At 43.5% G+C, this 26,140-nt stretch overlaps 1 protein-coding gene across 1 annotated transcript in view; it reads right to left on the bottom strand.

Moving 5' to 3' along the window:
• Positions 1 to 25,166, bottom strand: part of LOC122659984 — a 192,985-nt gene extending 167,819 nt beyond the window's left edge. The window contains exons 1-4 of the mRNA XM_043855148.1: positions 24,951 to 25,166; positions 24,770 to 24,854; positions 22,504 to 22,543; positions 22,161 to 22,409 (exon numbers count right to left, since the gene is read on the bottom strand). Of these exons, the coding sequence (XP_043711083.1) occupies positions 22,161 to 22,409; positions 22,504 to 22,543; positions 24,770 to 24,854; positions 24,951 to 25,082 (506 nt within the window). The 5' untranslated portion in view covers positions 25,083 to 25,166. The remainder of the gene's footprint in view (positions 1 to 22,160; positions 22,410 to 22,503; positions 22,544 to 24,769; positions 24,855 to 24,950) is intronic.
• Positions 25,167 to 26,140: the final 974 nt, after the last annotated feature.

Raw genomic sequence — 26,140 nt, forward strand, 5'->3', positions numbered from 1 at the left:
AAATAGGACTGAAAGTGGGCTGGTAAAAATTGATCATAAGGAGATACCTCAAATTGATAATTTTAAATATATAGTTTTGTTGAATAATGTACACCAGAATATGGTGGGGGTATTCTGGTCTTTTGGGGTTTTATTATATGTTTTATGTATTCCCTAGCTAAGTCGGCTAAGCTAGGGGTGTTTTGGTCATTAGGGTGTAATTCTTAATGCTATTAATATATGGCTTGCTTGATCATATTGATCATTCAAGCATTCTCCCAATTTTCTGTTTTGTTAGCATGGCATCAGAGCCAACTTCTCTGATCTAGGTTTTCAAAACCCCATCCCCTCCATCGTTTTTTTTTTCTTTCCACCCTCTTCCACTCGATCTCCTTTTCTCTTCTTTTTTTTCCTTGGTTCTCTTCCATTACTAGGGCAGCACTAATGAGGTGATCACACGATCTAGATGCTGCCCTCAATCTCACCTCTTCAATAGATGATTTAATTCTATCTCAATTCGATAGCTGCTGCCTATGTCTCTCCGATTTTTTGGAATTCTCTCCTCCTTGAAGATCGAGCTTTTTTTCTTATTGGAAGCTCATTTTCCCTATTGGAGATCCACCATAGCAGTATTGGACAGCATCTATCACAGTTTTTCAAGTTGTTTGCAGCCCATACCAATTGTCGATCTCTCTTCAGGGTTTTATAAAACCCTGACAATTATCGACTTTTGTTTCTCCTCTTCTCTGCTTAGCTGATCTTTGGAGATCTTATTCACACTACTTCAAGGATCAATCGACACTGTTGGTGCTCCCTTTTATTGAAGGTTTTTCAGATTCCAGCCTTCCACATCCTTGGATCGATTTCTGCCTATATCGATCAGGTTTTGCTGCCTGTTTTGGCTCTCGGCTGATGCATTGTTTATGATATATAGCTGCTATGGATGGATCTGATATTACCTCTGCTACTTCTGATGTTGAAGGACATAACAGGCCTGAATATCTTCCTTATGCTTCAGCCATTAAGCTTGATGGGACAAATTATCTGATGTGGTCCCGTTCTACTTACTTAAATATTGCTGGCCGTGGCCTTACTAGGCATCTCCTTGGCACTGCTGCTGCACCCTCTGAACCTGGTCCTCTTCTTACTCGATGGATGTCTAATGATGCTATGGTTATGGCATATTTGACACACTCTATGCAGCCTGACCTCTCCAGCAATTATTTGTTATTGGACACTGCCCATCACATATGGAGTGCTGCCAAGGAGACCTATGGACAGGTAAGGAACGATGCTCAAGTGTATGAAATTCGAAAGAAAATTCATGACACTACACAGAAGGAGTGATGCAGATTCATCACCAAATAGGGTTTGTTTTATTAGGAATAACTCTAGGGTTGGGATATATATATGTTGGGCCTTTGATCCCAAGGGTTTTCTATGTAATAGGCCACTTTAATGAGCCTAAACTAGGGGTATATAGGTTGCATACGGGATTAGCCCAATACTTAGTTTATTTTTATGTTTTTAATTGAACCGATTCAAATTGGTTGTATCCAATTAGTTCAATTTAAGTGATCATGTGACTTGGTTAAGTGGTCATGTGACAACCTAAGTGGTCATGTGATGTAAGTTGGGCTGGATTAGGACTCTATAAGTCCAGCCATGTTTTGAGTCTATTTCCTTTAGTATTTCAGTTTCCTAGTCAATTTAAGTTACCTAATAGGTTAGGGACAGGGTTCGGCCTTTCCTTTTTAGTGTCTAAGTCTATTTTTTAGTCTTCTATATAAGTTTGTACGGGAAGCCAGCATTGAACACGAATTTTGATTAATAAAAATTAGTTTTATGCTTGCTACCATTGCTGCTGCTCTTTGTGAGTGTATATCCTAGTGGATCTCAAGGTGGATAGGGTGGGTGGACTCCTGCGACTCCTTGCATCGTGAAGATCAGGAGGTTTCTTCAAGTTATCAAACTGCTGCCACTGTTCTCTGCAATCCAGTAAGTTTGAATCTGCAATTTGATTTCAACCCTTCTTCTTCTAATCTGTCCAGCCATTCCCCTTCATTAGACCTAATCCACACCCCTTTCCATCCATCAAGGGTCTAACCTCCATTAAACCTGCAACTCCTACCTTAACTAGGACTCCTTCACAACTTCAAATCTGTCCATCAATTTCAAACCAAACTTCCAGCATACATTCCCCACACTTCTCCCTACACTCGATCCAAAACCCAGCTCATAACTCCCACTCTATCCCTTCCATTCCTTCACTCCATTAAAACCCAAAACCTGAAACACAATTCTGTCCAAAATTGCAGAATTTTAAAACCTTCCCAAATCCTATTATTTATATGCCATAAAAGCACCCTAGACCTGCATATTAAAGCCATATAAGACCCATTCCTAAACTCCCATACTAAACCCTAGAATTAACCTAAATCCTAGTGCTGTCCATTCGAACCAGCAACCCCTTTTGCTATTGATCCTGTTATCTGGCTCCTAGTAGGTCTCCTACCTATCTAGGACTACATTAATTGGTATCAAAGCCATGGATGTACATGGCAATTCAGTTTTGCCCCCTCCACCTGATCCTATGGCTGCTATAATGGAGATGCTACAGAAGTTTAATGAAAAGGTGACACGATTGGAAGAGAAGAGGACTACCCCTCATAGGGACAGCAAAATTCCCCTAGAAAAGGACAGATATCAAGTCAATTCGGTAGTACAAAGAGCCCCAAGGAGAGATCAATACAGAGAAGACAGAGAAAAGTCCAGAGATCATAGTGAAGATAGGAATAGAGGATACAGAGACTACAGGAGACGCCATAGACCTCCAAAGGCATATAAGTTGAGAGACTTTGATGGCAGACCAGATCCACAGGTATTTGGTGATTGGTTAGCTGCTTTAGATGATTATTTTAATTGGTATGATTTGCCTAAGCATAGGAAAATGAGACTAGCACATCCCAAGCTAGTGGGACCAGCACATAATTAGTGGAGAACCCAAATGGATTATCCTGACTACCGTGATAGAGAACCTGTTACATGGGCAGAGATGAAAGAAGATCTGAGTAAGAAATATTTCCCACGAACGTTCAGAGCTCTACAACAAGGTAACTTAAATTCCCATCGACAACATCACCACCAAAAGGCCTTCAAATCTGAAGACAACTTGAAGCCTCCATCAATGAGATTCCGTTTGCAAGTTGAAGAGTGTGGGAAATCTAACTTCACCAGTATTAAAACAGCGGCTAAATACAAATTCCCATTACCAAAGGAAGTTGCGAGAGCACAAGTTAACGATAGAGCTGAAGTGGCAGTGAACTGTGATGAAAAGAAAGAGACAGCCCCTATAGCTTCAAAGATGGATAGTCGACATGTAAAAGACTCTACTAAAGTGGTCAATGTCGAAGAAACCAAAGTAGAAAAAGATGAAACAGCAAAAGATGAAGAGGTGGAACACTCCACAAGAAATTATTGGCATTCAAGATGCTGTTTTTGAAGAGGTGGCACTTGTGTCTCAAGTATTAGATGCGTAGGTTGCTAACACTGAAGACTCTATGGACAGGACATTCACAGTTGCTGCTGAGTCAGAAAACGAACACATAGAGTTTGTTATGCCACCATGGTTCTTCAAAGAGAAAGCTCCACGCCTTGGAGATTTTATCCCCAATGTTCCTGCTTCACCGGAACTCTGTTTGGGGATGGTCAAAGTTGCTGATCACATGTCAATTCCCCCTCATCACTACAAAATTCGAGGACGAATAGGGCTTGTTTTATTAGGAATAAGTCTAGGGTTGAGATATATATATGTTGGGCCTTTGATCCCAAGTGTTTTCTATGTAATAGGCCACTTTAATGAGCCTAAACTAGGGGTATATAGGTTGCATACGGGATTAGCCCAATACTTAGTTTATTTTTATGTTTTTAATTGAACCGGTTCAAATTGGTTGCATCCAATTGGTTCAATTTAAGTGATCATGTGACTTGATTAAGTGGTCATGTGATGTAAGTTGGGCTGGATTAGGACTCTATAAGTCCAGCCATGTTTTGAGTCTATTTCCTTTAGTATTTCAGTTTCCTAGTCAATTTAAGTTACCTAATAGGTTAGGGATAGGGTTAGGCCTTTCCTTTTTAGTGTCTAAGTCTATTTTTGAGTCTTCTATATAAGTTTGTACGGGGAGGCCAGCATTGAACACGAATTTTGATTATAAAAATTAGCTTTATGCTTGCTGCCATTGCTGCTGCTCTTTGTGAGTGTATATCCTTGTGGATCTCAAGGTGGACAGGGTGGGTGGACTCTTGCGACTCCTTGCATCGTGAAGATCAGGAGGTTTCTTCAAGTTATCAAGCTGTTGCCATTGTTCTCTGCAATCCAGTAAGTTTGAATCTGCAATTTGATTTCAAACCTTCTTCTTCTAATCTGGCCAGCCATTCCCCTTCATTAAACCTAATCCACACCCCCCTCCATCCATCAAGGGTTTAACCTCCATTAAACCTGCAACTCCTACCTTAACTAGGACTCCTTCACAACTTCAAATCTGTCCATCAGTTTCAAATCAAACTTCCAGCATACATTCCCCACCCTTCTCCCTACACTCGATCCCAAACCCAACTCATAACTCCCACTCTATCCCTTACATTCCTTCACTCCATTAAAACCCAAAACCTGCAACACAATCTGTCCAGAATTGCAGAATTTTAAAACCTTCCCAAATCCTATTATTTATATGCCATAAAAGCACCCTAGACCTGCATATTAAAGCCATATAAGACCCATTCCCAAATTCCCATCCTAAACCCTAGAATTAACCTAAATCCTAGTGCTGTCCATTCGAACCAGCAACCCCTTTTGCTATTGATCCTGTTATCTGGTTCCTAGTAGGTCTCCTACCTATCTAGGACTACATTAAGGAGCTACCTGTCTCTAAATACTATGCTGCCCTTAAAGGTCTTTGGCAGCAACTGGATCACTACTCTGCTTTTCAGCCTTCCACTCCTACAGATATTGCAGCATACAAGAAACATGTGGACAAAATTCAGGTCTATGACTTTCTGGCAGGTCTGAACATTGAGTATGATCACATTCGTCAGCAAGTTCTTAGTAGGGTTCCCTTCCCTACCCTGGAGCAATCTTTTGCCTTGGTTCATACTGAGGAATCTCGTCGAGCTGCCATGCTTCATCAGTCTCCTGTTGATAGGTCTGCCCTACAGGCTGGTTCTGCCCCTGTTGCTCCTACTGATGCTTCCCCCACTGCTACTACTTCCACCAAGGAACCTGTTAAGTGTGAGCACTGCAATAAACTTTATCACACTAAGGCTACTTGCTAGAAATTACATGGGAAGCCTGCAGATTTTGAGGCCAAACGTGGCCGTGCTAAAACTAAAAACAAAGCTAATCACACTGAAAGTATAGCTCCAGCCCCCACTTCTAACAATGGTCTTTCCCAAGAGGAATTACAGGCTTTCAGGCGTATGTTACAGTCTTCCGCTGCCTCTACTACATCTCTTCCAGCCAGTTACTCTTCTCCATCAGGTTCCCACTTTGCCCGTTCAAGTATTTTCTTTGCTGGTCATTGTGCATCGGTTGTCTCCACTCCATGGATCATAGACTCCGGTGACACTGACCACATGATAGGTTCCTCTAGCCTTTTCCATACTTATTCCCCTACTTCTAGCAAGGATAAGGTGAAAGTGGTTGATGGTTCCCTCTCATCTGTTTCTGGGAAAGGATCCATAAGTTGCTCCCCTTCTGCTACCTTGTCTTCCATTTTGCATATACCAAATTTCACTACTAATCTTCTTTCTATTAGTAGTCTTACCAAAGATTTGAATTGCAAAGAGACTTTTTTTCCCACTCATTGTGTTTTTTAGGAACTGGACTCGGGGAAGACGATTGGATCGGGTAAAGTACATGGTGGATTGTACCTGCTTGATGATGGCCAGCTCCCTCCACAGGCATTGCCTTCCACATTATGTCAGCCATCCTCTTTCTCTTCTGAACTCCACCAGTGGCATTCTGGATTAAGACGCCCCCCCTTTAGCAACTTTATCCCATTTATTTCCAGCTGTGGTTAACAATTGTAATAAGGAAGATTTTTTTTGTGAGGCTTGTGTCTTGGCCTAACAGACACGTTCAAACTATCCTATTAGTAATAAAAGATGTTCTTCCTTATTTCAATTGGTTCATTCTGATGTATGGGGTCCTAGTCGTAAAGTATCTCTTTCTAGTCATCGGTGGTTTGTTACATTCATATATTGTTATTCTCGATCCACTTGGGTCTACCTGATGCATACAAAGAATGAAGTTTTTTCCTGTTTTCATCATTTTCACAAAATGGTTCAGACTCAATTTAATGCCACTCTCAAAATCTTGAGAAGTGACAATGGGAGAGAGTATATGGAAGGTCAGTTCCAAAAATACCTTGTTGCCCATGGCATCTTACATCAGACCAGTTGTGTTGATATTCCAGCCCAGAATGGTATGGCTGAGAGAAAAAATCGCCATCTCTTGGAGTTGGAGGTGGCTAGAGCACTTATGTTTGCTCACAATGTTCCCTCATTTTATTGGAGTGATGTTGTCCTTACTACAGCCTATTTAATTAATAGGCTGCCTTCCCGGGTTCTTGACTCCAAGTCTCTTGTTGAGCTCTAACACGGCTCTACTACTTTCATTGTTCCCCCTAGGGTTTTTGGCTGTGTTTGTTATGCTAGGGATACTAGATCCCCTAGTAAACTTGAGCCCCGTGGTCTCCGCTGCATTTTTTTAGGATACTCTGCCACCCAAAAGGGGTACAAGTGTTATTATCCTCCTGCTCGTCGTACCCTGGTCAGTATGGATGTTGTGTTTCATGAGAATCTCTCATATTATTCATCCCCACCTCTTCAGAGGGAGAGTGCTAGTGAAGATGTGCTGACCATAGAACCCCTCCCCCTTCCATATATTCACAATGAGTCTATTCCTGTTCCTCCTACTCCTAGTCCTCCCTCTACCTCAGGGGGAGAGGTTCCAATACAAGGGGAGACCATTACAGATACAGTTGACATTCCTATTTAGGGGGAGGTAACTCCAGTCCAGCAAACTCCAGTCCAAAAAACCATTAGTGAATTTCAGAAGTAGATTAATGATTCTAATGTGCAAACTTATACAAGGAAACATAAGCAGCTTCAATCCACTACGGTACAAGTACCTATCCAGTTGCCGAACCTGGATCCAAATCCTACTTCTCCACCTAGTAATAGTTCTTTTCTTGATCTACCTATTGCTGTTTGCAAAGGTGTCAGGACTTGCACTAAGCACCCTATATCCCATGTTGTTTCTTATGATTCCCTTTCTCCATCTTTTCATGCTTTTGTTTCTTCCCTTTCTTCTGTTCGTATTTCTAACAATTGGCAGGAAGTTTTATCAGATGGAAAGTGGAAGGCAACAATGATGGAAGAAATGGAAGCCCTAAAAAAAATGACACTTGGGATCTTGTGATTCTTCCACCAGGGAAAAGGACTATTGGATGCAAGTGGGTGTTTGTGGTGAAACAGAAGGTGGATGGCACTGTGGATAGATATAAGGCACGACTCGTGGCGAAAGGGTTTACTTGGACATATGGGATTGATTACCAGGAGACCTTTGCCCCTGTTGCAAAGTTGAATACTATCCGAGTTTTGCTATCTTGTGCAGTCAATCTTGGATGGGATTTTCAACAACTGGATGTGAAGAATGTCTTTCTCAATGGAGAACTTGATGAGGATGTATACATGGACATTCCACCAAGGTTCTCTTGTGATAAAAACCAAGGCAAAGTGTGTAAGTTGAAGCGTGCACTTTATGGCCTGAAGCAGTCACCTAGAGCATGGCTTGGCCGGTTTCATAAGGCCATGATTTTTGTGGGCTATAAGCAGAGTAATGCTGATCACACTCTTTTTATAAAGAGGGTTGGTGGAAAACTTACTGTTCTTATAGTCTACGTTGATGATATTGTTGTCACAGGCAATGATGGTGATGAGATCAACCGTTTGAAGTCTTTTCTTGGACAGGAGTTTGAGATTAAGAATCTTGGAAAGCTAAGGTACTTTCTTGGGATTGAAGTTGCCAGATCTTCTAAGAGCATTTTTCTCTCCCAAAGGAAGTATGCCCTAGACTTATTGGCTGAAACTGGTTTGATGGGGTGTCACCCTTTAGATACTCCTATGGATGCTAGTGTTCGTCTCAAGGAAAAAGAGGGTGAACCTGTTGATAAAGGTCGATATCAAAGATTAGTGGGAAAATTGATTTATCTCTCACACACACGTCCAGACATTACTGTTGTTGTGAGTACTGTAAGTCAGTTTATGCATGACCCCTACTCTTCCCATATGGAGGCAGTTCTTCGTATTCTTCACTACTTGAAGTCATCTCCAGGGAAAGGAATTCTCCTGTCTCCACATGATCACCTATGGATAGAGGCATACACTGATGCGGATTGGGCCTGCTCTCCGGATCGCAAGTCCATTTCTGGGTATTGTTCTTTTGTAGGTGTCAATCGAAGGTTACCTTTTTGTACGGAGGGGTGCGCACGATAGGCTATGGTGGCGCACGGTAGAGTTTTGAAGCTTTCAATCGTGCTTCAGCCATGGTGGGTCCTCCTCGGGAGGAGCACCCTCCTGATCCTTTGCAGTGTGGGAACTTCACGGGAGGGACCGTGCCTTCGTTTGCTGAGGTGGCTTCTCGAAGTCTCGCGCCTGCTGCTGCGGTTGGTTCTCAAGTGGACATTACCCTTAAGAAGCCTTCGACTTTTTATGGTGAACCTGCAGTTTTTTTCACCTGCGAGGAGGTGGCCCTCTCGGCTCAAGCTTTTGCGTCCTCCCTTATCACAAAATGCAGCTATAGGAGACCGTCACTTCTGATGATTAAGTCTTTTCTCCAGAAGAGCCTGTACGTGCAAGGTGAAGTGGTGGTTTCGCCGCTGGACCGGAGGCATGTTCTCTTACGATTTTCGTCTCAGGCAGACTTCGTCAAGGTGTGGCTCAAGGAGCAGGTGTTCATACAGGGGTTCCTCTTTCGTTTTATGAAATGGTCCCCTGAGTTTATCTCTAGCTGGGAGTTGCCGTTTGCTCCTGTTTGGGTGACCCTGCCGGGACTTCCAGTAAATTTTTATCAGGGGAATTTCTTAGTCTCGATTGCTAGTGCGATTGGAAAATTCTTGAAGGTGGATGGAGCCACGGCAAATGTGACCCGCACGGTTGAAGCCAGATTTTGCGTCGACATGGATCTCATGACTATGTTGCCATCGAAAATTTGGATAGGTTGTAGCTCTGAGGGGTTTTACCAGAAGGTCGTGTATGAGAGACGACCGTCGTACTGTGGTGTTTGCTCGAAGCTGGGCCACGAGAAGGAGGTTTGCAGGTCGAACAAGGAGACGCACGGGGCTGTTGATACTGCTGCTCCGCCTGGGGCCCAAGGAATGGAGGCTGCCGCTGACCAGAATGTTCAGGGGGGCGCGGGGCCTTTACCGGGTGGTGCTCTAGGTAACAAAGATGGTAATGGGGTTTTTATTCTGGCAGGGGAGGGCTCTTTGCGGGCCACTGTTGCGAGTGGGAGCCCTGCTGCCCAAGGGGTGTAGGCCTCTCGATAGAGGGGTCGCTAGCGGTCGTCGGGGCGTGTTGGGACGAGCCAAGAGGCTAGGAAGACTGCGGTTTTAGCCACAGAGGAAGCTCAGGCTAGGCAGGGCACTTCGGGTGACCTGGACGAGGGGGCGGACTCCCCACAGCAGGTTGTGAATGTGATTAGTGTTGGGGAGCAGGTTATGGAAGACGGTGAATGCTCGCCGGCTGGGGAGCAGATGCAGCCCATTGGTGGCAGGGAGCTGGTCCCCTTTGAGGCTGCAGGGCAGGAACACAACAGGGGAATTGTTGCGGTGGGTGAGAGGGAGCCTTTGGAGCCGATCTCTGAGGAAGGTTCGCAGTCAATTGATGATGGTTCGGCTGATTTCTTTGAGGACCTGTTGGGTGTTGGGCTGGCCAAGGATGATGGCGATGTGGATTCCGTGGTAGAAGGCCCCCTTAGCCGCGATGCTTTGCTACAGAGCTTCAAATCCTTCAACACGGCTATAGAGGGGCGGATTCGCAAAACCCTTGAGAGGCTTAGGGAGGAGAATGCAGAACCAGTAGCAACTGGGAAGGGAAAGAGACTTTCGGCTCGGGTTTCATTCCTCAGTGTTGCACATGTGTACAAGAGGAAGAAAATAAAGGGATAAGGGGAAGACCAGCCAAGGAGGGCCCTACCAGGCGTATCACAAGGTCGATGAGATCGTTGGAGATGCCTTTGCTTCTGACTCAATGAGTTGCTTATTTTGGAATGCTCGTGGCCTTGGAAATAAGCCAACTACTAGGCGCTTGAAGACCTTAGTTAACCTGCATAAGGCAGACAATGTAGCAATTGCTAAGCCAAAGGCAATGCAGTCAAAGGCGCAGCTGATCCTGAGGCGGCTTGGGTTGGATTCAGTGATCACAGGGGAGCGGATTTGGGTGTTTTGGAGCTCTTCGCTTCAAATCTCGGTATTGGAGGAGCATCATCAGTTTGTGACCTTGCAGTGTGTGGGTGGAACATACGAAACACCTTCGTATCGTCGGTAACCTATTCCTCAAATATGGAATAATACTTTCCCCCAAGAAAATCGAATTAGAAAAACCTCAAATCGAATTTTTGGGGTCTTATCTTAACTGATCATGAACTCCAACTCCAGGATCACATTCTTATCAAAATCAAGGATTTTCCTACTGTTCTCCGTGATAAACAACACCTACAACAGTTTCTCGGAATCCTTAATTATGGGCGTAATTACATAAAAGACCTATCTACAAAAGAATAAAGTCTTTTACTTAAATTACGCAAAGACATTGTTTTTACCTGGACCAAGTCTGACACACAGACAGTTCAATCCATTCAGGCTGAGATTACCAAATCTTGCCCTACTGTTTATTTCCCTCTTGCTGGCGATCTCCTCATACTTGAAACCGATGCTAGCAATGAACATTGGGGCTGTGTATTAAAAGCACGACCTCTTAAAAACCCCTCTGATGAGCAAATTTGCGGATACAATTCTGGCAAATTCACCCCTGCTCAAATTAATTATCTTATTTATGAAAAGGAAATCCTAGCCATTGTTAATGCAATCCAACGGTTTCGGATTTACCTCCTTCCTGAAAAATTCCTTATTCGTACGGACAACCAAGCTGTACGCGATTTTTTAAAGACTAAAACTAAGGAAACCAACTCACAACGGATTAATTGGGCCAACACTATTAATCAATATCAATATGAAATTGTCCATGTAAAAGGCACTGACAATTTTCTTGCTGATTATCTTAGCAGGCCATGAATCCTCGTCGACCTCCAGACAAAGGTAAAGGAAAAGCCCATGCACCTCGCAAGAGCAAAAAGGCCACACCAGCCTTACTCCCCACCCCCCGTGGCGGTATTCTCATTCGAGAACCCCAGATAGCAGCAGCAGCTCCTACCCAATGGTCTGCCCCTGGCTATACCCGAATTCCTGCCACAACAGCGGAATTCACCCCTTCTCCTTATCAACCATTTAGTCCCTATTTCTTCCCCGGAAATAGTCAAAATCAGGACAGTTAGGATCCCTACTATTTATGGAACATGACCCCTGCCAGCTACTCCCAGGTAGTACAACAACTACCAGCGGCAATTGCTCCATCTTCTTTTGGTCAGTCAGTGACAAACACTACTGATTTCTTTCATCATGATGGCATACCTACCAAGTGGTACCATCAGATTAACACTTTGTGGAAGACGCAGGTTTCCGGACAGAAAAAACCATTTCGGACCACTCTTACCGCCTTCTCAAAATAACTTGGAGCTTTTTACACTAAACAGCTCACCCTTCAAATTGTTGTGCTTGACTCAATTAAACAAATTGATTGGGACGATGTCACTTCCCCTGAAAAAGTACACAGCTTTCTTCAGGTAGCAGACTGTATTAAAGACCATTTAAAAGATGCTCTTTTTCATAAAATATACAGAATCTATTTATATTTAAAAGCTAAAGAAATCCTTCCCCGTGAAATTTTCCCGGTGATACAACATCATTGTGAGGAAGAACAATACCAGCGCTACAAAAGCTTTTTGCTGGAATTCCCTAAAAATATTATGAGGACTGCTAACCATCAACAGTATAGACTCATCTTTTACCCCGGACACGAACCCTGGAGTATTGCTGCTGTTGAATGGGGACTCGTTGGGCAACTAGTCTTTTCTAGTGACTGCACCTCCGTCCTCGACCAATTACCCATGATGATCAGAACTATGGTCGTCCACTCTGTGGCTAATTGGAGATTCTCTGGTGGACTCGAATTCACCATCTTCAGCACCTTAGGCTGGCGCGAACGCGAAAGCTTCTACCAGCCCTATCAAATCTGGCACCTTCAACCTGCTGCCTATTACACAATACAGGAACCTTCTCTCGTTATAGACGAAGCCGAAGCTTTGGATATTTCCAATCGTCATATCCATGCCGAAGATCTGTACAAATAATCTCTCATCGCTCTACACAAAGAAGCTCTGGGACTGATCCTCGACAACGGCTACTCTCGCTACCGTTACCTTGTCTCCGATGGCAGACGAATCTTTGTCACCTAGTTCCTAATGGATTACGAAATCCCTATGGAAGTTGCTGCAGACACTTTCCAGCTCGTCGAACAGCTACAGACACTCTCTCCTCTGCTGGACATTCCGGGCACTCTCCTTGCCGATGTTGCCGAAGTGGTCGAAACAATGAACGCTCACGAAGCCGCCGAACAAGCCGCCGCTGAACACCTTTCTCCAGCTATGGCCGGTCATGGCTCCAACATCAGCCTCAGTGACGACTGACATCACCCATGACGTCAGCTACAGTACCCGCCACCCTACGTGTACGTACGTCAACATGGGACCCTTGTACAGTGTTGAACAGTGGCAGCCGCCCTACGTCAACACCTACGTCAGCAGTTACTGTTCGGATTTTAAAACAAAATTTGGAATCCGACCTCTACCTCCCTCTATATAAGAAAGCTCTTCTCGTCTAAGAAGAACAGGCTCCGCTCCCCAATCCCCTCTCTAATCTTCTCCTTCTTCTTCTATCTCCATTTCAATAGCTCCTCTCCCTTGAGCATCGATTGTAAATTGGTATCAGAGCCTTAGTACGCTCTTTTCTTTTGTAATTGCACCCTACCCCAAGGGTATAGAATTTGCTTATGACCGCTAGATAGCATCGAGGATCTACCCAAGATCGTCTTTTCTATCTTCCGATCTGCAGCAGAGTGAAAGAGGAAGACTTACTTCCGACTTATTGTAAGTTTTATGCACATATAAAGCAGATTTCTTATAGTTTTCTTTGTTTCGTGTTAATTCTGGTCTCACCAAAGACCTGCACGCCGAAGACTACCTGCAAACTGGTAGATCGATAAGGGTTACCCCCTTTGAGTACTGCAACGGATCTTTTCAGAGATCTCTAGTTCCGGCTCTCACACACACAAAGGTTGGTTTGCTTTTTGTTTCTTTGCTTTTATCTTGTGATTCTACGGCCATATATTCTCTTGTGGTAGTGATGTCCAGCGGAACACTCGGTTGAGGAATAACCAAAAGTGTTTTGGACCACTGTCCTACCGATACCGGCGAACGGGTTTAGCCCCCAGGAATTATCTTTTTAATTGCACTTTTTACTTATGGCATCCCTTCCCCCTTGTTTTTGTGCTGATTACCTAATCCCATATGATCATTGTACTCATGCCCTTACTGATCGCAACAGTGTTAGCGGCGCTATAAATTATTTAATAGATTTAACCTTAGATCATAATGAAAAAATCAACAAAAAAATGGATGCAACTCTCACTCTCCTGTCCGATCTGGTTGACAATCAACCGGACACACCCCCTGTTATCCCTCCCCGGGATACCTTCCTTGTGATTAGCACATTGACTGAAGATCCTCCTCCGGACGATTTTCTATATCATAAAGAAATTATGGACCATTGGAAAACTCGGTATAAAACATCTTTTGATCCAAAAGATCAGGACCGACTTCTCCACATGATGCAACAATACTATGTTGACAACCAACAGAGTTTTGTCGCACATACTTTTGTGCTTTTTTCCGATGACGAAGAAGAGATTCAAAACGAATCCTCTACTTCTTCTGCTTCCTCCTCTTCTGAAACTGCGTCAGACACAGAACCTGACACAGAAACCCCTATTCCCCACAGTACCCCCACTGTCGGCGAATCTTCTAAGCGTAAGATGGACGACAACAACCACCTTGAAACCGATACGGACTTCCAACCCCAAACTGGTTCCCGCACCTCTTTCGGTCATGATACTGTTTTCGCTACGACAACCGCAGACGGCTTATATGCCCGCAAAGATGACCTTCACAAATATGGTTTAGCCTCCAACGGCACCTATTTGGATCTCACTAACATAGCCATTAAAGACTATGATAAGGCAATCACGGAATGGGCACAAACCTTTGCCCTTCTGATTACCAACAACAAAGCCACTTAGGAAGCTAATAAATTCTTAGAATACCTTAGTGGTTCCCTGCAAGGTGATGTCTTGCAATTCATTAAAAAGTTCGACCAAACTGAAGAAGGTAAAGTGGCAAAGACAACGCTTCTTACCTATCAGACCAATTTTGAAAAAATTTTGGTTGAATTTACGAAAATCATAAAATCTGAATTTTGTGGTTTCCATCATCCTGACAAGCTTGCAGAAGATGTCAGTTTTAATTTAACTAAGATTAAGCTCAATAACTTAAATGAATTTGAAGCTTTTTCTAAAAAATACATGTCTCTCTTCCAACTCTTAGATAATTCCAAATCTGACTATTGGAAAGAACAATTTTTCCCAAAGTTACCCCCACTTTGGGATGAATTATGCCATACGACATATCCCCAGTTTATCAACGAATCCAAAAGCGCTGATACACTTGGCAACCGAATTAATTTCGTGTTTCGCCATATTCTGGATCACTGTCTCAAAGCACGAGCAGCAAAACAATTAAAGCACAAGGTCTCCCCCGGTCTGTGCAAAGATCTGCTCAACAATGAATTTGAGTTTGGTACCAAGCCAACTGCTCATACCCCAAAGGTCAAGTCTAAGTACAACAAACCCAAACGGTTTCGTTGGAAAAAATTCCGTTCCAAAGACTTTCCTTCCAAAACCTCTTCTTCGCAAAACAAAAAGTCGTTTTCAAATAAACGCTTTGTGCGAAAGAAAACCCCTTACACACCCAACCGGGACAAATCTCAGTGTACCTGTTATCTGTGTAATGAAAAGGGCCATTTTGCCAATGAATGTCCCAATAAAACGAAGAATGCTCGCAAAATGATTCGTTATCTTGACGAATGTAATTACGAGGTTCTTTTCTTCTCTGAAGTTTCAGACCCCACTGAACTTCTCTATGAACTCATCTCTGAGTCCGACGATGCCCAATCTGACGACGATTCTGATTTCTTTTTCATGGAAAATGAGACTACGGAACCCCTTCCTACGTCTACCCCTCCCATCCAAATCCAACCGATTCACCCTTCTGAACTTGACTCGGTTTCCCTTAATAATCTTCTTCGTGAAGATGTTTCTTTTGACCCCAATCTCTTTTCCAAACTTAAAGAGATTAAGCATGACGAGGTTTATAAGCTTTCCCGGCTAAACCTCTTGTGCGGGAACGGTGGTGTTAACCTTTGTTCATGAGCTCCGTTCAGTGGTGGAGAGGAGGGATGTGTGGGAGAGGCTGGAACGGTTCTTAAGCTCGAATGCCTTCCCCTGGGCGGTAGGAGGGGATTTCAATGCTATACTCTCCCCATCCGAAAAAATTGGGGGTACCCCCGCCTACTCGTTGTTGCCAGAGTTTGGGGATTTTGTGAGTGGTGCGGGGCTTCTGGACGCGGGCTACGTGGGCAGTGCCTTTACCTGGACCAATAATCGGGCGGGTACGGCCCGGGTTTTGGCGAGGCTGGACAGGTTCTTCATGAACACGGCTTGGACAGGGGCTTTTTCAAAGTACGAGGTGGCGCATCTTAATAGAATGTGCTCAGACCATGCCCCCATTTCGCTTTCGTTCTCAGTCAATGGCCCGAGAAGTTGGGCTTCCTTCAAGTTTTAGCAAATGTGGCTAAGGCATCCAGATTTTGTTGATTTCGTCAGAAGTATCCGGGATTAACCGATGGCTGGCTCAGGGCTTTACGTGCTTTACTGTAAGCTGAAGCGGCTTCGGGCAGCGCTTCGGAAGTGGAACAAGGAGGTTTTTAGCAATATCCATCAGAAAGTCAGGGATGCCGAGGACTCGGTTCTCAGAGCAGAGGTGGATTATGATAGTTGCCCCAGTGAGGCATCCAGGGCCGCCCTAGCAGAGGCGAGAAGGGGTCTCGAGGAGATGCTGCTGCGGGAGGAGATTTTTTGGAAGCAAAAATCCAGGGTCACTTGGCTCAGGGAGGGGGACAAGAACACGAAGTTTTTTCATGCCATGGTGCAGGTCAGAAGGAGGCAAGCCAGGGTTGACAGAATCAAGGGGCTTGATGGTGTCTGGATTGAAGACTCTAAAGGGGTTTGGGCGGAGGTGGTGCGACACTTTTCGGAGTTGTTTACTTCCCAGGGGTGCGTGGTGGATGAGGGGCTGCTCGCGCTTCTTCCGCCTTCTGTGTCTGATGGTGACAATGCTGCTCTTCTTTTAGTTCTCACTCTGGAGGAGGTTACGGTGGCTGTCCATGACTTGCCCAGTGACAGTGCGCCAGGTCCGGTTGGCTTCTCAGGGCATTTTTTTCACTTCCTGTTGGGAGGTGGTGTGCCAGGATGTTTGGGCAGCTGTAAAGGATTTTTTTGGAGGTGGTGTACTTCCCCGAAGCTATACCTCGGCAAATCTGGTACTAATCCCTAAGAAGGACAACCCTGAAGTGATGGCTGATCTTCGCCCCATCAGCTTGTGCAACTTCTCTTACAAGATTATTGCCAAGATCCTGGTTTCAAGGTTGGTTGGCTTGCTTCCAGGTGTTGTGGAGGAGGAGTAGGGAGCTTTCGTTCAAGGCAGGTGCATACATGACAACATTTCTATTGTGCAAGAGGTAACCCGGGACTTGAATCGCAGGGCAAAATGGGGCAATGTAATACTAAAGCTTGATATGGCCAAAGCATATGACAAGCTCGAGTGGAGTTTCCTCTGGCAGGTCCTCTCCAGGCTCGGTTTCAGTGAGGGGTGGATTGGCCTGATTAAGAAGACTGTGGAGAATTACTGGTTCTCTATTGTGTTGGGTGGTGGTCAGTCAGGTTTCTTTAAATCCACCAAAGGTGTTAGGCAAGGGGACCCTTTGTCGCCAGCCCTGTTCATTCTGGCTGAGGAGGTACTAAGCAGGGGTCTTAAAAATCTTTTTGCTTTAGGCCACACCTCTTATTTCAGGCTTCCAAGAGGGTGCCCAGGGATCTCACACAGCCTCTTTGTAGATGACACCATTGTGTTCACTAGGGGCCTTAAGGGCTCGCTCAAACAGATAATGGGATTCATTAGCAGGTATGAGGGGTGCTCGGGGCAGCTTGTTAATAGACAAAAAATTTGTTTTGTGGTGGGTGACAGGACCACGACTGCAAGGTCCCACATGATAGGGACTGTGACTGGCTTCACCAGGAAGACCCTGCATATCACTTATCTGGGTGCGCCTTTGTACTGTGGTAGGATGAAAATCAGTTTCTTTGATGAGATGGTTGGAAAGATCAGGAACAGGGTGGCGGGCTGGAAGGGAAGGCTTCTGTCTGCATGGGGCTGGCTCACCCTCTTAAAGCATGTTCTCACATCCATTCCGATCCATGTTCTTGCTACGCTGGATCCTCCTAAGGCTGTTCTTCACAAGCTTTACGGTATTTTTGCTGATTTTTTGTGGGAAAACTCAGAGTGGGGGAAACGGAGGCACTGGGTTTCCTGGCATAAGATTGCAGGCCTCTTAAGGAGGGAGGACTGGGGGTGAGGCTATTGGAGGATGTGGGCCTTGCTCTCAGGCTTAAAGGGCTCTGGAGAGTGTTGTCGGGGAATTCCCTCTGGTGTGATTTTTTTAGGGCAAAGTTCTTTAGGAGTAACCATGTGGTGCTGGCTGGTGAGCTAAGGGCTGGTTCAAGGTCTTGGAGGAGCACTTTAGCCTTCAAGGGGTTTCTGCTTGAAAGATCTAGATGGCTGATTGGGGCTGGACAGGTTTTCTTCTGGCTGGACAATTGGTCCGGTGCTGGTGCTCTTATTGATCATGTGGACAATGGCTTGCAGGTCGATGTGGGCTTGATGGTCAAGGATGCTTTTGATGAGAATGGAGCTTGGAAACAAGGTCTTCTTGAGTTGATTGACTCGTCTGCAGCCAGGGAGTGCATCACTCGAGGCATCTATGTGCTCTCCGATAGGGAGGATGCTCTGGTTTGGATCCCTACTTCGAATGGCTTGTTCACCACTAGGTCAGCATGGGAAGAAGTGAGAAGCACGTTCCCTGAGGTTAGTTATGCTCGATGGTTATGGAACCAAGCTGTCCCTCCTAAGATTGCTTTCTTCTCCTGGCAGCTGTTTAATGGGAAGATTCCTACAGATGACACACTTATGTCAGTTGATATCCCTCTTGCTTCTAAGTGTACTTGTTGTAGAAACCCCAGGAGGGAGACCACGAACCACTGCCTAGTGTCTAGAGGAACGGCCGCCAGAGTGTGGACTTTTTTCTCGAGGCTCTTCGACATTGCTTTTGTGCCATCTCAGGGGGTTCGTGGTCGGATACGGCTTTGGCAGGAGGCAGCTAGCTTTAAAAGTGCCAGTGCTTTCTTAGCAGGAGTTGTCCCGTCTCTAATTGTCTGGGAGCTTTGGAAAGAAAGAAATAATAGAAGACATGGTGAAAGGAAGCGCACGACAGCCACAGTGGTTGAGTGCATCAGAGCTTGGGTGAATGATATCCCTTTGCCAGCCAAGATGGGTCGGCTAGGGTCTACCAGGAGCGGTCTGATTTTACAATGCTTTGGCATAGAGACTCCGAAGGTAAAGCTCTCTAGGCCCATTCCGGTAGCCTGGTGTCTTGCACCAGATTCAGTAAAGTTGAATGTTGATGGAGCCTGTAGGGGAAACCCGGGCACGGGGGGAGGTGGGGGAGTAATAAGAGACAGGAATGGTGAGGTGCTAGCAGCTTTCTCTAACTTCTATGGTGAGTGTACAAACACTATTGTGGAGTTGTGGGCCCTTAGGGATGGACTGGCCCTCTGTGGTGAATTGGGATTCAGTGACTTTGTGGTCAACTCGGACTCAGTTACCATGATTTCAATGGTAACTAAGGGTCGTTGTGAACTTTAGAAGGGGTGGTACTAGTTCCACGACATTATGACTTTGTTGTCTGCCAGCCGGGGGGTAATATCCTTTGCTTACAGGGAAAGCAACAGAGCTGCAGACTGGCTGGCCAAGCTAGCTTGTGAAGCCAAGAGGTCAAGCACTTTCCAGTGGAATACCCTCCCGGCAGGGGAGCTTCAGGTGCTGCTTAGAGAGGATAAGTCTGGTATGCCAATTCTAAGACATTAGTTCCGATTTTTCTCTTGTATAGAGGAGTGGTTGGAGAGAATCGAGTGGTAGAGTTTTCTCTTTGGGTTGGGGTAAGGCGGCATGTCCCCCCCTTGTATTCTTTCATTATTTATTTGTTTATCAATAAAGCTCTAGGGGCCGGCCCGGGTCCCAGGTAATATTCGGGTAAAAAAAAAAAAGGGTGGCAATCTTGTCACTTGGCATAGCAAGAAGCAGAATGTGGTGGCTCGTTCTAGTGCCGAAGCAGAATTTCGTGCTATGACACAAGGCATTTGTGAGTTACTTTGGTTGAAGGGTTTGTGTTGGAATATGTAATCCAGAATACCGAATACTGTGGGGGTATTCTGGTCCTTTTGGGGGTAGTTTAGTTCTTATGTCATTAGGTTAAGTTGCTGCTCTTATAGAGTCAACTAGTTGGGGGTAATTGTGTCTATTTCAATCCCTTTATAACTTTTCCCTCCATTATAAATAGAGGGGCTTACCGATCATGAATAAGCCATTCCATTCTCTAATTCTCTCTTTCTAACCCACGGTTCTGCCAACATGGTATTCTTTACTTATATGTATAATCCAGCTTGAGGGGGAGTGTTGGAATATGTAATCCAGAATATTGTGGGGGTATTCTGGTCCTTTTGGGGGTAGTTTAATTCTTATGTCATTAGGTTAAGTTGCTGCTCTTATAGAGTCAGCTAGTTAGGGGTAATTGTGTCTTTTCAGTCCCTTTGTAACTTTCCCTCTATTATAAATAGAGGGACTTACCTATCAATGAATAAGCCATTCCATCCTCTAATTCTGTCTTTCTAACCCACGGTTCTGCCAACAGTTTGCTACAAGATCTTGGTGTTCCTATTTGTCTCCCTATGATGTTGTACTGCGACAACAAGGCTGCAATTAGCATTGCACATAATCCAGTACAGCATGATCGTACCAAGAATGTTGAAGTGGATAGGCATTTCATCAAGGAAAAATTAGAAGAAGGGCTGATTTGTGTTCCTTTTGTGAAGTCTACTGATTAGCTTGCTGATATTTCACCAAGGGACTGCCGGGAAAGATATTTCATCCTAACTTAGTCAAGTTGGGCATGTTTGATATTTTTGCTCCAACTTGACGGGGAGTGTTAAATAATGTAAACCAGAATATCGTGGGGGTATTCTGGTCTTTTGGGAGTTTTATTATATGTTTTATGTATTCCTTAGCTAAGTCGGCTAAGCTAGGGGTGTTTTGGTCATTAGGGTGTAATTCTTAATGCTATTAATATATGGCTTGCTTGATCACATTGATCATTCAAGCATTCTCCCAATTTTCTGTTTTGTTAGCAAGTTTGATCATAAGTAAAGGAGGAATAGAGAAAAATGTTACACACAGAATTAGAGCAGGATGGATGAAGTGGAGAGCTGTCTCTAGAGATTTGTGTGCTTGATGCATTCCACTAAAGCTCGAAAGAAAAATCTATAGGACAGATATAATAACAGCTTTGACATATTGACCAAAATGTTGATTAATGAAGAAACAAGATATAAATGAAATTAGTGTAGCTTGACGATGTTGAAATGGAAGAGTGTTAAAACTAGAAAAAATAAAATAACGAATAAACACATCAGAGTTAATTCAGGAGTGTCTCTAATTCATGATAAGTTGAGAGAACATCATTTGAGGTGGCATGGACATGTGCATAGGAGATCTTTGGATGCACCAGTAAGGGGTGAGGAGTGATATGATTCAGATTGGCGGAGCTAAAAGATCAAGGGCCAGGCCTAAAATGACTTTAGGAGAAGTGGTGAGAAAATACATTCATGAATTAGGGTTAACAAGAAGTATAGCTTTGAATAAAGTTGAATGCCAATACAAAATCCATGTAGCCAATGCCATTTAGTTGGGATAAGGCTTAGTTGTGTTTAAATGATTTGAGACACTTGTGACATTTTTCCCACATGTATATCACTAATAAGCCAATTTAACTTAGTAATTCTTACTCCTAATTATAGTTAACAGTACTAATCAAAATGCTGAAAAACAAGAAAAGAAAAGAAAAAAGGAAAAAGTAAACATCCAAGGCATTTGAACTGTCTTGTCACAAGGTCATGCTACCTGGCTATGTGATGCAGTGAACTAGGATGGGTGCAGCTACCCATTTCACTGGTAAAAATTCAGCTTGGAACAGGCAAAGAAAGTGGTTAGAAAGTGAGTTTAAGGTTTCACAAAGTTACAAGAAATGCGATTTCATGAATGCACCATAATAGAACAAGTGGCATTATGGTAATTTATGTTATTTGAACTCACTTTCAAGACACTTCTTTTAATTGTTTTGAGTTAACTTGACCAATGAAATAAGCATGGCAGTACTCTATCACTTGGACCCACCATGTTTGCCACACAGCCAGTCATGACAGAAGACAAAGTTAACAACCCCATGTGACAACTACCAGTCCCCACCCAAAAAAAGAAAAAGAACAATATTCTCTCCAATTATTTTATAGCAGCAAATGATTCAGCAGAGACCAATAAAATATGCTGACCCTAAAATACATACTAAGACTTTCTGCACATTACCAGCAAAAGATTACACAGACATCGTGGAACATTTTATTAACTCTCTCACGCAACAGAAACACCAAGAGAAACTAGGACTTACCAGAGAAGCGACTTGTTGTCAAGGTCTTGCTTTGGCACATCACGCCCACGCATCGTCACCAAGTCCAAAAATATGGCTTTATTTTCACAGCATATGACAAGAAAATGTCTTCCTCTCGTGGATGGAGCAGGGGAGGTAAAAGCTGAGGAGTGCTGATTGACTGATGATGGAGCCTCAGCAGCTGCAGAGCGGTTACGCCAAAGTTGCCAAAAGCGCACATCATCATCATAAAAGTTAACCTGCTTAACACTTTAACAACACAATGAGCCAACACAGTGAGTTAGGATACAGCAGAAACCACGAGAAACTGGAAAAAACTGTACATGAGTAGGAAGATCTGTACCTCCCTCCACGCATGGCCTCCGTTGGTTTTGCTTTAGACTCTATCAATCATATATTAGAAAAAAACAAGGAAGAAAAAAAAAAGAATTAGGCAAGATATAATATATTAATATTCGACACTTCTCATCTACAGCAAGGGAAACCGCATCCTGATGGACATGTAATTAATTACAACTACAAAGTACAGATAGGTGCAACCGTGCAAGCATGGCTTTTTTACGTTAAGTTCAAGCAAACAAACATCACCAACTACAGATAGGCTTGTCCTTCCCTTTGATAACCTGACATCTCAGATATAGCTAGATGTTAAACCCCAGGGACCACTTACTTGCAACAGGAAATGAGATAATGGACCAAATCCCATTTTAGTTAACAATCTATTGGTAGTACTTGTTAGTTGTTACAACTTACAACCGCTTATCTCAAAAACACACACGTGGCTCTGCACATGACATCATCATGTGGCATCAAAGGGGCACAACAACACATAACACAAACCCCTCACACTTACCAGGGATCGAACACCTGACCTCTTGACTCTGATACAACAATGTATTTCAGCACAACAGCCCCCCCCCCCCCAACCAAGGTTCTAAAACTCAGGTTTCGACCAGCCAGAAACCGAGATATGATTGAAACCGGTCGAAACCTGTGATTTTTTCCCAGCCAACTCAAGTTGGTAGTTTCGAGGCCCAGAAATGCTTTTTTTTTATCTGATTTTTTGTATGCAGCTTATTTTTTACATTCTAAACACGATGCATGAACTATTTTCACAATAAAAACACTGAAAATGGTACATGTGGATTTTGACCTCAGTTTGATAGTGTATATTGTTCTTGGACATTATGGTTTTCAGCCAATGTCCAAGAACAATATACACTATCAAACTTGAGTCAAAAGCCACAAGTACCATTTTTTTTTTTTTTTTTTTTTTTTGTTAAAATAGTTCATGCATCGTGTTTAGAATGTCAAAAATAGTTTGGATACAAAAAATCAGATCAAAAAAAGCATTTCTGGGCCTCGAAACGACCAATTCGAGTTGGCTGGGTAAAAATCATAGGTTTTAACCAGGTTAAACCATATCTCAGTTCCTGGCTGGTCAAAACCCGAGTTTTGGAACCTTGCTCAAGTTTCGATGGGGATAAGTGATGCTTATATAGGTGTTCAGGTCAAAACTAGCGAAATATGGTTGAAATTTGGTCAAAACAAGTCGAAGCATGGTACTTTTTAAAGTCGATGATCATCTTGTCTCGATTTCTTGACAAACCGAGATTTAGTTCCATGCCCCCAACACACGCACACAGTTTTGCACGTGACACCAAGGGGCCACAACAAAACATAACACAAACCCCTCACACTTACCAGAGATCAAACACCCGACCTCTTGGACCTGATACCATGTTACAAACCGCTTATCCAAAAAAGCTCGAGCTGTAAGTTAAGGACTATAACAATGTATATCAACACAATAACAGTACTCTTCCAAAGACCGAAGATAAGAAATTTAACAGTTGGGCCTCCCAATCAATCTAATGAAAACATCTGCCCTAGACCTATTGACAAAGAAAAGTTTTTCTCACTCCGCATTTGGTCCAAGTCCTTTTGTCTCACGCAAAGAAATGGTACCCGATGAAATGGTCTTTCTTAGTATCCCCAGTCTCCCAATGTAAGTTTCCTTGATACTCTCCAAAATATTGGTGAATCCATTTGGAGCCTTAATGATTGAAATGCAATAAACCAGGAATTTAGAGAGTTGTGATTTTTTTGGACTATCTAAAACGTCATAGAGAAATGTAGTCCATTTCTACAGGGCCAACTTCTTTAAGAAATTATCTACTACAAAGTCACAAAACTCAGCAGAACACAATTGCCTACAAGAGGTAACCAATATAGAGAGAGCCCAACTATCAACCTCACGATTAAGGATACTTCAAGGTGGTTATTTTATCATGCCCGACTGATCCCCCACCCCACTCGTCACTTACTGTGAACTTTTTGATGTCCATTTCACAATCAAATCCCCCAAAAGCATTTTATCACCAAAGCATAGCCCAGGAAAATCGAGGTTGCCATTATAGCAAGCTTTTTCTTTGCAGGCCACTGCGTTTTAACCACGTCTCATACTCACACATTACATCACTAGAGAGAGAGAGAGAGAGAGAGAGAGAGAGCAAGAAAGTTCAATAACCAAAAAGACATTTCCATGTACTTCCGAATCAAAATTTTAAAATAAGATAAAAATAAAACAAACCAAGCAATTTCTTCACCTGATTCTCCCTCAGCAAGCTTCTCCAACTTCGCTCCAACCAAACGCCTCTCATCGACACCGCCAGCTTTAAGTTCATAAATGACCTGATAATGAGAAACAAAGAAAGAAAAATATCATATCAGATGGACGAATTCAAGCAAAAACAAATAGATAGAGAGACGTAATTAGCGAAACATAACCTGGCGATGTTCCCAGTTCCAGACGGAAACATGGTCTGAGGAGTCTGCAGTGACGAGCCATGGATGCGTCGGATGCAACTGAATCTTCACAATTTTATCGTTCGTAGGACGATAGGCTCGCAACCGAAGCATGTTTCAACCCTAGTCCCTTTTGATTCCGATCGCTGCTGAGCTACTAACTTAAAAGATAAAAGCTGCCTGGATCCTTGAAACGGGAAGTGATCGGTGGAGAAATTAGACTTCTGAATCATCCGTCAATTCGCTGAAGAATATGTATCTTCTGTACTTCTGTGGAGGAAGTTAGGGAATTGCTTACAAAATCAGCCCTCTCTTCGCTTCCGTCGGGAACGATAACTCAGAGATCGATCAGTTGGCGAGACCAAATGGCATAACCATAGCATTTTAGCCTTCGACTGGATCCAAATTGTCCCTGACGTGTGCCTACAGTTAGTTATTTCGGGTACAATAAAAAATGGGGCACCGATGCCACGGATGCTAAACTAGTATGCAATAATATTTTTTAGGGAAAATTTCCCGGACACCCCCTAAAAGTATCTAATATCTCAGAAATTTACCATATTTGGTCAAAATGTCACAGATACCCCCTATTTTTATGAATTTATTTCAATTTAGTCCACTCCGTTAGTCTCTATAGTTAAGTTTCTGTTAACTCTTTTTAAATGGCAAAATTACCCTTACCACAGTGAAATCCCTATAATACCCTTAATGATGAATTAATAATGTGAGAAGTTAGTTTTTAGAAAAAGACAATTTTGCCCTTGTTTTTATTCAATACTTTTTTTTTAGGGAAATTTTCAACGCCCCCCCCCCCCCCTATGTTGGACCACAAAATTAATGCCAACCCATTAAGTCCCAATATTTGAGTTTGCACCCAAAAACTAACGGACATCACATGATAACAGTGAAGTAATGACGTCAGCATGTAAATAAAATTTTAATGTCAATTTTGCCATTCCCATTTCAAGTAAAAAACCCTTACCTATCTTTCGTCTTCCATAGTCTAGCGTCTCCTCTCTGCTACTCTCATCTCTGTCTTTGAACTCTTGCACCCCACCCCATCTTCTTCTTCCTCGGTCGAACGAAGAAAATTGCAGCTCGCATCACTTACTGCAACTTCCCAAAATCACCTCTCCAATCTTTGCATCGGCTCAAACTCATCTCTCCAACCT

Source organism: Telopea speciosissima, chromosome 4 (assembly GCF_018873765.1).
Source record: "Telopea speciosissima isolate NSW1024214 ecotype Mountain lineage chromosome 4, Tspe_v1, whole genome shotgun sequence".
NCBI classification, from domain to species: domain Eukaryota; kingdom Viridiplantae; phylum Streptophyta; class Magnoliopsida; order Proteales; family Proteaceae; genus Telopea; species Telopea speciosissima.